Raw genomic sequence first — 13,884 nt, 5'->3', positions numbered from 1 at the left:
CCGTAAGCCTGGTTAATCATACCGACAGTTTCGGTACACGATTTCCCAAGCTTTACCGCAAATTTGATGGAATAACGCTGCTCCAAAAACTTCGGCATCGCGTTCCGTGACGTGGGTCGAGCGTGGAGGTTCGCGTTAACAGAGCTCCTCACTACACCACAGCTCAGAGCCGACTGCCTTTTTCAGCGTCGCTAGCCAACACACCCCCCTCCAATCGCAGCCCGTCAGAGCGGTGCTGGGCGCGCCTGGAGCGGCGGGAAAAAATCAGTACACTTATTTTCCGGACGAACCCTGTACATTGTGTTCTTCATTTATGAACTCCAATGCACTTCGAATCCCGGGCAATATCACAATCAGACGTTTCCGAGATCAATCAGGGCAGGAGGGTCAAACGCTTTATACCCTGCTGGTTATTCTACTGTTCCCCACCAGTCCAATGGCCGGCCACACCTCCCCCGCAAACTCCACTCCCGCCCGGTCCCAGATCTCGCCTCTCCCCCCTTCGCTCACCACTACACCGTCTACATCGAGCGTTCTCCTCCAGGGGCATCCGCAACAATTTCTATTCATTGAGAGACTTATAACTCACCATGACTGCTTGTCGGCATATACTACCGATTACCACTAGATTAATCGGCTCTGCTATTACTTTCAATGATTTACTTCCACTGATATTTTCACGTTTCCCAATTTCCCTGCCCTCGGCATTCTCCTATCATCCCATATTCCTATCCAAACAGCTGAGCTCTCTCCGTCAGACTGACTCCTCCCGCCGTGCAAGGATTTCGAGTGAAAGAGACCGGAGGAAGCTCGCCTCTCCCGCGCGGGACAGCCGGCCAAAATCCGCAGTTTCCCGGATTCATGACAGGCTCGAACCCGGCCGTATTTATCACGGGAAAGGTAATTGGAATGGCTTCCCGTTGCCTTCCTCAATTGTGTTTTCAATGGGACATCACTCGAATGGCCACCCCACAGGGATCCGATCCGACGTGACCACCTCCCAGAGCTGAACGGACGCCGCCGCGCTGACCTCTTTGATTCCTTTCGCTCCGACCATTCAACCTATCTGGGTAAATGGGTGACCACTACAGGGTTAATTATTATATCCCCCGACAGTCCTCCCCCACATCGAGGTCGTAGTCCATGAACTTATTAGTGGGTGAAAACGCAACCTTTGACAAGGGCATGAACTTCGTTTACTGCACGCAAGAACTAATTCCATGTTAATACTTCTTGGCCGAAACACTGGCACATTCAACCTCCTTCGAACGTCTAAGTGCTTCTTGAAGCAAAGTAGGTTTAAACTGTTCCCATTCTGTAAACACATGGAATGGATCAATACCCAAGAAATATTATGGCCATTTAAGAGACGGGGACAAGAATAGGATAGGACAGTTTTTCAGACTGTGTTGATGGTACATTTCCGTTTGTGAAAAAATCTTCAAGAGCATTGTTATTCACCCTTCCGACCACCTGCATCCCAATCTTTCATTTGATTGAAATGTGCGTAAAGACGTATGCTACTTACCAGTGAAGTGGTATTGGGAGACATTGCCTCCCAAGGGAAGGATAGCGCCCCGAAAATTGAATAAGCTAATAGGAAGTTAACCATTATAGGAAAACATGACAGCACCTCAGATAAAGAAGGCTTGGCTGCAGGATTGGGGCTCATGAATTTATTTGGCTCCTCCGAGGGATCGAACACCTTCAACTATACTATATCGATAACTCAGATTTGCAATGGCTAAGCTCAGCCGGGGCAAGTAAATCCAAACTGATGATCACTGTTGGTATAACTTGAGCAAGCCACATTCCAGAATGCCTGTGCGCCTGCCTGCATAATCGAACACTTGCGAAGGTAGTTATCCGGCCAGAAAGGGATCAACCAAAACTCAATGTGCACAGAAATTCCAACTTATTGATGCGAGAAACCATAAAATCGATAGTGATGCAATTAAAATTGTGATCAGGACGTAAGATTTTGTGACATGACTCAATCTTCTAAGCGGCACTTAGAAGATTGTAGTCATGTGAGACATACGACAGAATTTCCCGGGATTTAAAACAATTTAAAGATCGAGAAACTCTTCAAGTATGTTATGCCCATTATGGTACGCCCTACCTTCCAATGTTTCAAAACATTTTGAAAAAAAAATAACAACCGACGACCTATTCCTACGTATTAATGGCTTGAAATTAGACCCGAGATGATTGGATTTCACAAAGATCTCCCACTCTCGACGAATTGGCAGGACTTAGGGTTCGCCTCGCAAGGGTTTCAAGACTTCCACCGCACGGCTGCATGATTCTTGCCAAGGCCTGTTCTGGCCCGAGGGCCTCCGGCTTAAGCTCTTCAGAGGGAATGTCCCCGGCCGCTAGCTCCAAATGATCTCCACCTGCTTCGTCTCCTATCACGCCGAAACTGATGCGCTCTCGTTAGTCAATCAGGTCAATTAAAGTGGCGTGCCGCAGGGCGCCACACCATCTCCTTCCTTCCTTCACGCCACAGAACAAATGATGTGCCTTCTTCCCCACGACGCCCTCGCTTCCACGATCGCCGGTGATACATGTGTCGTCGCGGCGAGATCCTGGATCCCGGGCTCTTAACTGCGCCTTTTCCAGCATCAGAGCCATTCTCACACCTTGTGTGCTTGACCGTCAAGTCGAAATCCGCAAAAAACGTCGACTATCGCAAAAGAAGAAAAAACCTGGCCAAAAAATCTTCAACTTTCAAATCCACCCCCATTAGGATAAACTCCTCACACACATTCATGTAGGGTGCGTTTTTTAAGTAATCCAATTTAATTTCCCGCGCCGCTCCTATTAATTGGAGTGAAATAAAGTACTTGGAGTTGGTGGAAGGGACGCTATGCTTGACCGCGAAACCGGTCTCAGTGCTCTCCAAGCTGTGGAGGGGGCAGGACGTCAGTTATTTTAAACCTCTGCGCGCCGATCGTGTCACGAAAAAAATGGAATCGAGGATCGAACAACGTTACGTGATTGCTAAGTTTTGCGCTAAATGGAAAAAAAATCTTGAGGAGACCAACAAAATGATTCGTGAAGCTTACGGGTACTCTGCTGTGTCCTACTCTACAGTTTTGAGGTCGCTAAAGGCCTTTAAGGAGGGCCGGGTCGAGGTTCACGACGAACAACACTCTCGACGGCCGACAACCGACAACATTGCGGCTCGTGTGCGACAATTGTTAGACTCTGACCGTCGATTGAGTATCAAGATGGCTGCCAATGAACTGAACTTGTCGTGTACTGTTGTGTTTTGCATTCTTACTGTAGATTTAGCGATGAGGAGAGTGTGCGCCAAGCTCGTGCCCAAGGTGTTTGCCACAAGGCGCCACGAATCCGCGGGTTCCTGGCCAAACACCAGGTGCCGACGCTGCCCCACCCTCCTATAGTCCTGACGTCGCCCCAGCAGACTTCTTTTCATTCCCTCGGATTAAGGCAGCCCAGAAAGGAACACGTGTTTCGTCCATAGAAGAAATCCAATCAGCCGTGACGAAGACCTAGCGAGAGGTCCGCGAAGACGCCTTTAAGGGCGCGTACCGGTAATGGCAGATTCGCTGGAGAAAATGTGTGGAGGCGCAAGGACAGTACTTTGAAGAATTTAAAGTTTTGCGCAAATCTGATCAATAAAATACTTTTAAAAAAATAATTGTATTAATTTTGGAATGCACTCTGTAGTGATACACTTCGATCGCATTCGGACAACTCGGACGGCAAACGACATTTTCTGCTTCCGTCAGACTCACTATTCGTCCATCATACGGAATAAATAAATGCAACTTGGCGAACAAGGCATCCATCCGTCCTCTACCGCCTTACGACTGCAAAACCTTCGCCAATTCATCAATAGTACTAAAAAATGCTTGGAAACATCCCAAAATAAAACACTGCGCTACCTCACGTCCAACCACGACCCGAACCAATGACCGAGATCCAAAGCCAAAAAAATACCAAAAACCTCGCATTATCAAGGCTCAATGCGAAATCCTCGAAAGGATCCTTCCACGATTCACGCAGAAAACATTGTGCATGAGTGCAATGGCATCACAAGTGCCCGCCTCTCCCCTTCCTGAAGCCAAACTGATCATCCCCTAAGTAATCATTTGCCCTGGCTCTCCATCATTTTGTTCATGCTCCTGAGAATAACTTAAGCTGCGTGGGAAATCAAACTTATTGTTCTGTGTTCCTCAATATATTGCTACCTTTCTCTTTTTAAATAGATATTTTCACTGTCTAAATAAGTTTTCCGGCCAAATTCCTCCCTCATAATTGCTACGAATTGATCCATAACCCTTCCTCCCACATTTTCCTTCAAGTAGTGCAGCGGGAATGTTCTCTACCCACAAGGCCTCATTTGATTTCATCTCCCTTCATGCCTTTTTTTACCTCATCGACCTAAGATATCTAGTAGCAGTAGTTTTAGGGGGAGGCGACCTAGAGATGAGGTCATTTGCGCATTTAGGGATGGACAGGAAAAGATGAAGGGTGGAGAGAAACCCGGTGTCGGCATTAGCCTACTCTTATCAAAAGGCGCCAGGGGGGTCCGCAATTTAACGTCCCATCCGACGGACGTCGTACTCACTCCAAGGGCTCTCGAAAAAGCACCGAGGGAGTAGGGATCGGGTTACTACTGAAAAATATCTGTCGCCTCCAGGATTCGTACCTGGGCCCTCTCAGTGGGAAGCCAGTACGATAGCCACCTCACCTTCCTCCCTAAGCTTCTCATCTTCCTCTAATTCATACTCACTATCCATGTCTAACCTTGCTGGCCTAAGTTCTTTACCACACCGTTTTCCCAAACATTCCTTCCATCTCTCTTGGATCTTTTCTGTGTCAACTATTATCTTCCCCAACCTATCTGAAACTGTTAACAAAGATTTTTCCTTCTTACTTCCCGTAATCTTCTTGCATACCGCCCCAATTTCACCCTTCCTCAGCAAACTTTCCATGACCTCGTACTGCGTCTTCGACCATGCTTCTTTTGCTTTATTTGTTACCTTTCTCAATGTATTATTCAATATTTAGGACTTCCTTCTGCCTAAATCTGTGTTCACATTCTTCCATAATCCATCCGCCACCTGCTCTATGTTGACTACGCTTCTTCCTACCTCTTTATTCAATGTTATGGCAACCCCTTGCTGGCTCAAGGCCCCTCCGCTTTATATTATTCTATAACTATCAGTCCAGTTATCTCCGCTATCCTTTCATCTCACCTCGCATAAACCTAAAACATCTATATTCCCTCTTTCCATCTCTCGCTTTATATTCTCTAATTTTCCTGTCCTTAACATTGCCCTAATATTCCATTAGCTTATTCGATCTTCTTATTCGGCGTCTTCTGCCCTGAGGCTGTCCATTTTCCTTCGCAAGGGTTTCGTGAGATGAATACCGCGGAAGCCTTTCCTCTCCCGCTGCCTGGCACGACACACGGCCGATTGGGTCGTGCCCCGTAGTTTCCAGGACTCTTATTCTCTATACTATCTGTTGTCAGGTTGTTTCGTTAAGAGAGATAAGGAATTATATCTTTTCACAATGGTATAGTGTGCGTCTATGCAAAATATACCTTAACCGTAAGAATACCAATCGAACAATAAAATCAAACGATATGAGAATCACTTTAAATTTTTCCTAACACTGTTGAAATTTTGTGGTACACTGTCGGGAAAAAAGCTATAATATTATACATAAGTTCAATAATATAAGCTTTTTTTAGGTTTTTATAAAGCCTAACTACGATGCATCTATTCGAAAATTAACGCCCATTTTCTTGAATTTAAACACTGTTGAGCTAAAAAACGTCCGCACTCAGCGCCATCCATTGGTTGCTTCCGAGGTCACTGAAGTACATATTTAGGTTCGGTTGTCGCTAGCCTGTTGGAGAATGCAGATAACAGTGACCGCGAAAATCGTTGCTCCCGCCAGTTGCGGAGTACGTGCAGTGGCCCGGACATGACGCAGACTATAGATGGGCCCGTGCCCACCAGCGTCGCTACTTGCCTAAGACCCAATGAGAGCCGTATGTGCTTGGCGGGCCGTAGAGTTGTGCGTATGGTGCCATTTATGTTAGTTTCTGTTGAAACCAACGAAAATTCAATCACCTTGATCCTTGGTCATCCTTCTTATTCGACAGATCTCGCTCCCTGCGACTCATTCATATTCCCACAATGCAAAAATGTGATGAGGGGGCATCACTGGGAATATGTGGATTTATTCATTCATGAACCCGCAAGAACGAGTGAAGGGAAGGTTTGACGATGGTGTCGAAACTTCGGAAATGACCGCAGAAATCAGCGCGATGTGGAGAAGAGTTCCAGCATTCGGACCGATGGAATCGTTCAAGAACTGCGATCTGATCGACTGCTCCGGCTCCTCCGGTCTGAAGCGCCACAATAGTCGATCGTTAAGGTAGGCCTCAGATGCCAAATTGAGAGCAAGGCGGGTACCCAAAATGTATGCCGACCAACACAAAGAGCGAAGAATGATCAGTGGACGAATGTTTTTGGACCGCTATCGACTTTGTACCTTGCGACTGTTCCCTCGCGCTACACTTGCCGGAGTGGACAACATTTTGAGGACGAGAAACCGATGAATACCGCCGCTATTAACCGGTTCGATTCCCAGGCGGCCAATGCCTTCCATTCTGAGGGATTGAAGAAGCTGCTCCAGCGTCGCGGAAAAGGCGAATAAGTGAACGGCGATTGGTGCATACGAGATGTAGAAAAGTCAACGCGGAAAGAACCTGAAAAACCTCAATAATTTCTACGCCTGCCACAGAGAACCTGAATATATCCATTCGTAGCACACAATTTTTTGTGCAGCTGATATGACTTTCCATATTTTCTATTTATATCAGGAAGCTAGGGATATTACTTAAAATTTATAACATTAAAATTTCTTAATAAGTTAATTGAGTAATATGCCAGGGAAAATTTGTACAGTAGACCAGGCATCTCATTTTCGTTTAGGGCCAAGTTATAGTCCAGTTGCCATATCTGGACCTCTAACTCTGTTCATGAATATTTAAATTTGGCGCTGAGAAAATCAATCGTTGCAGCAATGATTTCGTGTTTTTTCCACTACATAGCTACCTGAAACATCAATAATTACCACGAGGAAATGCACAAGGCATACTAGATAAAGAACTATACTAATCTTCAACACAATGATCCAGAGCATAATGCACGTAGATATATTGACAAGTTCTAAAGGCAAGCTGCAAAAATTTAAGAAAGGCCTTGATCATGATACGGCCCCCGGGTGCGTGAGATTTAATACCAATTTCTCGTATCTTTTCCAGCCTGACAAGGCAGAAAGTGCAGCAGGAAACCAAGCCTCGGAGGAAGGGCTAGAAAAGAAAATCCACGGAGATGAATCCGACACGCAAAAGCGCCCCATGCTAGCCGAACGACATAAATATGCCAACAGAGGACCATTTTCGCGTAAGAACCCTCGAAACCGTTCTGGTGTTCACTACACGTCTGAGGCCGCCAGGTGGGTTAGCAGGCAGCAAGAGTATAATCGAGCCCTGCAGGGCTTTTTTAGATAGATGTGTAGGTCAATTGGTGGCTTCCTGAAGTCTTCTTTGCCAATATATGTAGCTTTAAATGAAGTGAGGCTCAGTGCTAGCAATAGTTCATTTAACACGAATCAGATAGCATCGGACGGAACATTATATAAGGGATTCAATATTAATAAGAAGACGATCCTCGTTAAAAATTCAAAAAAAACCGTAATGGCAAGGAAACATTATCTGTATTGGTAGTAATTTGCCGGAGTATAAAAAACAAAGTCGCAGAATATCATCACCTTATTCAAAGCACAGGCATGGACATATAATTATCGGGACAGAAATCTGGTTATCCAGTGATATTGTCGACGGTGAAATATTCCCGAAATCCATTTCCATTTACAGAAGTGACAGACCAAATAGAATCAGGGGCAAATAGAATCTATGTTGCAGATAAAAATTCTTAAGTCAGCAGGGCTGAGGTATTTCCGGGTAATGGTTTGGAAAGCGCTTGATGCTCACATGAAAGTCCTCAATCCAAAAGAATTTATGAATGCGAATTTTACAGACCGCCGGACGACAAATAAAATTCAATACTAGAATTAGATCGGATATTCAAAGGTTTCTAATCCCAACACAATGATCGCGAAGTTAAAATCGGTGGAGATTTCAATGTCTCATCTATTCCATTGTTCCCGGCTCAACTTTGTGGAAATTCATGTTAATTAAATGAAGAATACAATGTCTTTCCACTGTCCTTGATCACGCTAATTGTACGTGAATTAAGGACAGTGGAAATATACATTGTATTCTTCTTTAAGTCCCATCTATTTATTGACTGGAGCACATATACGTAATTTAAAAACGGGCGGTACAGACAAATATATCTGCGACACCATTGAATTCTTTAACGTCGAACTCATCGAATCAACTTGTCATTTCACCAACTAGGAGCGATAATATTCTTGATTTGATAGCAACAAAGTTTCCCGCAAAAGTCTAACTGTAGAAACTATTGAAGGAATTAGTGACCATAGGGCAGTAAACAGGGTCGCACCCAAAAGTGGTAGGACTGATTTTCTCTGGCGCGAACGGAGCGGTGGAGGGGGGTCTGCCTGGCAGGGTAAGGTGGAGGAGGCTCTTAGCAACAGACCGACACCAACCTCAGTAGCCTGCGGGCTGTCGTTGAGTGAGGACACCGTTTTTAGTGAAGCAAGTTTTTTGTCCGCGTCGAAAAACAAAGTGAATCTGAATTTAGAGCAACGTTATTCCGTGAAGTTTTGTGCGAAACTCGGGAAGACGGCAACTGAGACCCTCGATATGATCAAGCAGGCTTATGGGGACACTGCCTTAAGCCGTTCCACAGTATTTGAGTGGCACAAGTTGTTTAAAGAGGGTAGGGAGCTCGTTGAAGACGACCATCGCTCCGGACGGCCGTCGACGGCAAGAACCAACACGCATGTGGACAGAGTGAGGACACTGCTGAACACAGACCGACGCTTAACCAGTGAAGAAATTGCAGACCAGTTGGATCTGTCTGCATCCAACGTCCAACGCATTATTTGGCCATGATTTTGCCATGGATTTGGCCATGCGCAAGGTGTGCGCCAAGATGGTGCCGAAAATTCTGAGTGTCGACCAACAGGCAACGCTCGTCGTCAGACAGCTCCTGGCCAAATACGGCGTTGCCACATTGCCGCACCCGCCCTATTCTCCCGATCTGGCACCACCGGACTTCTTCTTCTTCCCCCTGATGAGCATATGGTGTAGATAAAAATATCCGGGGTTGGATTGAAGACTTTTTGATTGGTCGGGTACAAAGAGTAGTGATAGATGGACTTAGCTCAAATGCAGTAGAAGTTATTTCAGGTGTACCCCAGGGAATTGTCAACGTATCTATTCTATTCCTACTTTACGTTAACGACATTGACTCCGTGGTTAATAGAAAAATACGGTCATATCCCGATGATGCGGCGGTTTACCGTGATTCTGAGGACACAGCAGTTTATCAGATGACCTAAATGTTATACAACGCTGATGCGACACTTGGGAATTAGAATTGTACGAGTCCTGTTCAAAAAGTATCGCGGCTTTTGTGTTTTTTCAAAAATTATTTATTTATTCATGAATATCAATTTTGTCCCCTTTAAATTAATCCCCATTAGATGTTATACACTTGTGCCAACGTTTTTTCCCAGTCCTCGAAGCACTTCAAAAAATCATTCTTTGCCATCTTGGTCAGCTCTTCCTTCAATGAAATCTTTATCTCGTCAATCGTGGCGTATCGTCGTCCTTTCATGGGCCCCTTCAGTTTCGGGAACAAGAAAAAGTCACTGGGGGCCAGATCTGGGGCATACGGTGGCTGCGGCATCTTTAGTGTGTTGTTCCGAATATTCGCGCACAGGAAACGATATGTGAGCAGGGGCGTTATCATATGGCGAAAGCCAATTTTTATTCTTCCACAAATCCGGGCGTTTGTGGCGGATTGCTTCGCGCAAATGCGCATAACTTGCAGGTAATATTCCTTATTTGCCATTCTACCCTGTCGTACCCTGAGACACATTCATGATGCACCACGCCCCTGCAATCGAAGAAACAGTAACTTTCGACCGAACCTGGCGCGTTGTTTTTGGTCTTGGCCCGTGCCGCAGCTTCCATTGGGATGATTGAGCTTTAGTTTACGTGTCATAACCATAAACCCATGATTCGTCACCAGTCATGGCCCTCTGGAGCAAATTTGTGTCGTCGCGGACAGCGGCCAACACCTCATTAGCAATCTTAATGCGTTGCTGTTTTTGGTCGAAAGTAAGCAATATTGGTACTAATTTCGCGGCGACCCATGTCATGCCCAAATCATTGGTTAAAAATCGAATGGCACGAGCCAATCGATATGTTTAGGTCCTCAGCAACTTCTCTAACGGTGATTCGACCAATTGGCCAATACTGTTTTCTTCACTTCATCAATGCTTTCGTCAGTTGTTCACGTGCTCGGGCGTCCAGCACACTCATCGTAGTTCATATCTTCTCGGCCCCCTGACCACATTTTGTACCACCGATAAACGTTGCTTCGGTCCAAGGTAGCTCCTCCATATGCCACAGTCAACATTCGGAATGCGTCCGCGCACTTAATTTCGTTTTTCACACAAAATTTGTTACAATTTCTTTCATCCATTTTTTGGAACAGGCAAAAATCGAAGACAAGCCAAAACACTTCCAAGTAAAATAACTGTCAACAATTAACTGAACATTCAAAATCGCCGAACTCTTCGGTATAAGTAAGAGACAGAAGTACCAACATTATGCCAAAAAGAAATCGAAAATCAAATATACGTAACCCGCGGAAATTCAAAATTCGCGATACCTTTTTGGACAAACCTCGTACTTTAAAAAGTGTGTAGTGATGAATTTTTGGAAAAAGAGCAATTCCCTCTCGAGCGCCAACTGCATCGGGAACACCGAAATGGAATGTGTAGACTCGATTCAATACTTAGGCGTTACCCTCACTCACCATCTCTTCTGGGTGAAACGCATACGGGGAATATTTGGACAAGCTAATAAAAAATTAGGATTTATTAGAAGAGTACTGGGTAAATGTGATGAAAAGGTCAATGAAAAATGCTATCCTTTGCTGGTTAGGCCCCATTTAGAACATGCTGCCAGTGTAGATGGGATCCTCATGAAGTTGGATTAATTGCCGAATTGGATCGCGTGCAGTGTACAGGAGCTAGATTTGTAAAGCGTTGTTATGATAAACTTAGAAGCGTATCCCAAATATTAGAGGAGCTAGGCTGGGAATCACGTAATGAAGCGAAGGTTGAATTACAGTTTGAAGCTCTTGTATAAATTGGAAGGGCATTTCTTTAGAAGTGATGTTGAAAATATATTACTTCCCCCATCGTGTTGCGGTATGCGAGACTATGCGAATACAATTAGAAAGATTATGAGCAGAACAGATAGATTTAAGATGTCATTTTTTCCACTAACAATAGGGGATGAGAATAACATTGTCCGACCGCGTTAGGATCATGTAGATGCACACGAAGTGAAACTATTCGTGTGGGACTTGCATTAAACGGCGGTGCGTCTAGCAAAGCTCACGGAATCCGATCAAGTTTTCAATTTACGAAATGTATCCAAATCCGAACTTCAAAACAAAATAATTTCTACGAACGACACCAGGAGAGGCAGATAAACTACACTCGACGACTTACTTCCCAGGTCGCAACATTTGATCAACTACATCGGATAGGGTTCCCAAGACGTCGATAACGGCTGACTCATCTCCAGTTTCGCTGTGCTTAATTATCGCAAGGCGAAATATAAACATAGGCACCAGCGAGGGCCCACTGTCACTTAAAATACTGCCGAGCTCAACTGGAAAATGACACAACTCATAGGATATTGATTTTTTTTTTTTAATTTTACTCACCGTGTATAACAATGAGCTAAGCTAAAACAGAGAATCCAATCGCCCGGATGGGTCTCCATTACAAGAATACCTACGATAAATGACCTCTCGGCGGGCGTGTCGGCCGGCAGACCAACGGGGTCGGGCCGATGCGCGCACGCGGAGACACGCACCTGGAATTCGAGCTGCTGGTCGTCGTGGTCGCCGCTGCCCTCCGTCGCCGCGGCCCAATGTCCGGCCCACGGGGCGTCCTCCGCGGAGGGCCGCAGCAGAGCCTCCGTATCCGACGGCGAGCCGCCGCCGCTGAGGGAATCCGCCGTCGTCGCCGAGGGCAGTACTGCTTGGGGAGAGAGAAAAACTATATAGACAGACTCTTGGCTACATTTCATTCGGCAGAGCATTCGCTGCCGCCACACATCGAATCGAACCGAATCGTCACAAGCACCTCATTTCGGCAGCGATGTGCTAGGTTATGTAAGCGGCTGGCACCAACTCGCACGAGGCAACACTTGCGATATGACCACGGGGGATTCCTTTTCAGGGAGGGGACCTGCATAGACACAACCTATTTCAATGACTTGCAACCTCCATCCCAAAACTGAACCAGTGCCACGATTCATTGATTTGGTCTTTTGGGTTGGCACACTGCCACATCCGGAATATTTTTCTCCAAAAAAATTACATATTTGTTGCTCTACAAAAGCTGGTACGGATTTTTTACATGTTAACTATTTCATTACTACTAGTACTATGAAAATTGTTTTAGGGACTACGTGCGTAAGTTTCACCATCCCACATGGTAGGGTAACATTTCAAAAGGATGTCAGCCGTGGCTGGTTTGGGGTGACCGCCGCGGCGCATGTCATCGGCGGCGATGCAGAGTCGCTGGCGGCATGAACGTCGCGCCGCGTCGTTGGTTCTTTGGTGCTGAAGGCGTCATGAAATCGGATCTGGATTTAATCAACCAGAGACCCGATACCGGTTGAGGCTTTGCTCCTCGACGGCTGACTTCACGTGATGCCCTCGTCTTCTGTGCATTCCAATGCACATTGACTCGCACATGTACACGCCGGGAGTCCCGAAGTGACTCGGACGAAGGTGGTTTACCCGGTGCTGTGAGGATATTATTATTATGCCGCTTGAGGATTTACGACAGGAGAGACGTACGGAAGGCCTTGCCTCTTCTTGTCACTGCTCTCATTTCATTAATGTGGTCTGTGCAATAAATGCGCGAACTGGTGCAATCTGGCGGCCATGACTCGGACTATAGCCCCTGGCCCACTAGCCAGGCGCTAGTTGCCTGAGACCCAATGAGCCGTCTCTGCTTAGCGGATCGTCGAGCTGTGCGCATGGTGCCAGTTATGTTAGTTTCTGTTGTACTTGTTTTCACTGTTGGTCGAAAATGGAAATTGACGAAATCACGGAGCAACGAATCAACATCAAGTTTTTTGTTGAAGTGCGGTAGAAGTTACCAAGAAATGACTGAAATGTTGACTGCAGCTGTTTACGGTGATAATGCTCGGAGGAAAACGTCCGTTTTCAAGTGGATTAGGCGTTTTAAAGATGGGCGACAGGATGGCACGGATGATGCAAGGCCGGGACGACTCCTCCAACCCCCTGTGTTGACGACAACATTGATCGTGTGCGGTCCCTTGTCCTTACCGATCGTCGAAAAACTGTCCGAATGATGTCTGATGAACTGAATTTAGGAAAATCGACAGTGCACACTATTTTAACCAAACATGATAGATGCTTGACACCTTCACCATAAAAATGCACCTGCACATTCAGAATTGTTTGTTCGCCAGTTTCTGGCAAAAAATTCAATCACCTTGATCCTTGATCATCCTCCTCCTTGTTCGCCAGATCTCGCCCCCTGTGATTTATTTCCTATTCCAAAAATGCAAAAAAGCAAGAAACGACGATAAAACTAAAAACCAAAACTGCAGAG

At 45.7% G+C, this 13,884-nt stretch overlaps 1 protein-coding gene across 1 annotated transcript in view; it reads right to left on the bottom strand.

Annotated features, from left to right (window-relative positions):
• The window catches only part of nkd (naked cuticle), a 102,056-nt gene that overhangs the window by 30,366 nt on the left and 57,806 nt on the right, over window positions 1-13,884 (bottom strand). Inside the window, exon 2 of the mRNA XM_071589389.1 lies at window positions 12,107-12,270. Coding sequence (XP_071445490.1) covers window positions 12,107-12,270 — 164 coding nt within the window. The remainder of the gene's footprint in view (window positions 1-12,106; window positions 12,271-13,884) is intronic.

The sequence above is a fragment of the Hetaerina americana genome, unplaced genomic scaffold (genome assembly GCF_022747635.1).
Source record: "Hetaerina americana unplaced genomic scaffold, ioHetAmer1.1.p SCAF_37, whole genome shotgun sequence".
Classification (NCBI taxonomy): domain Eukaryota; kingdom Metazoa; phylum Arthropoda; class Insecta; order Odonata; family Calopterygidae; genus Hetaerina; species Hetaerina americana.
This window is presented reverse-complemented; position numbering and strand designations above follow the sequence as displayed.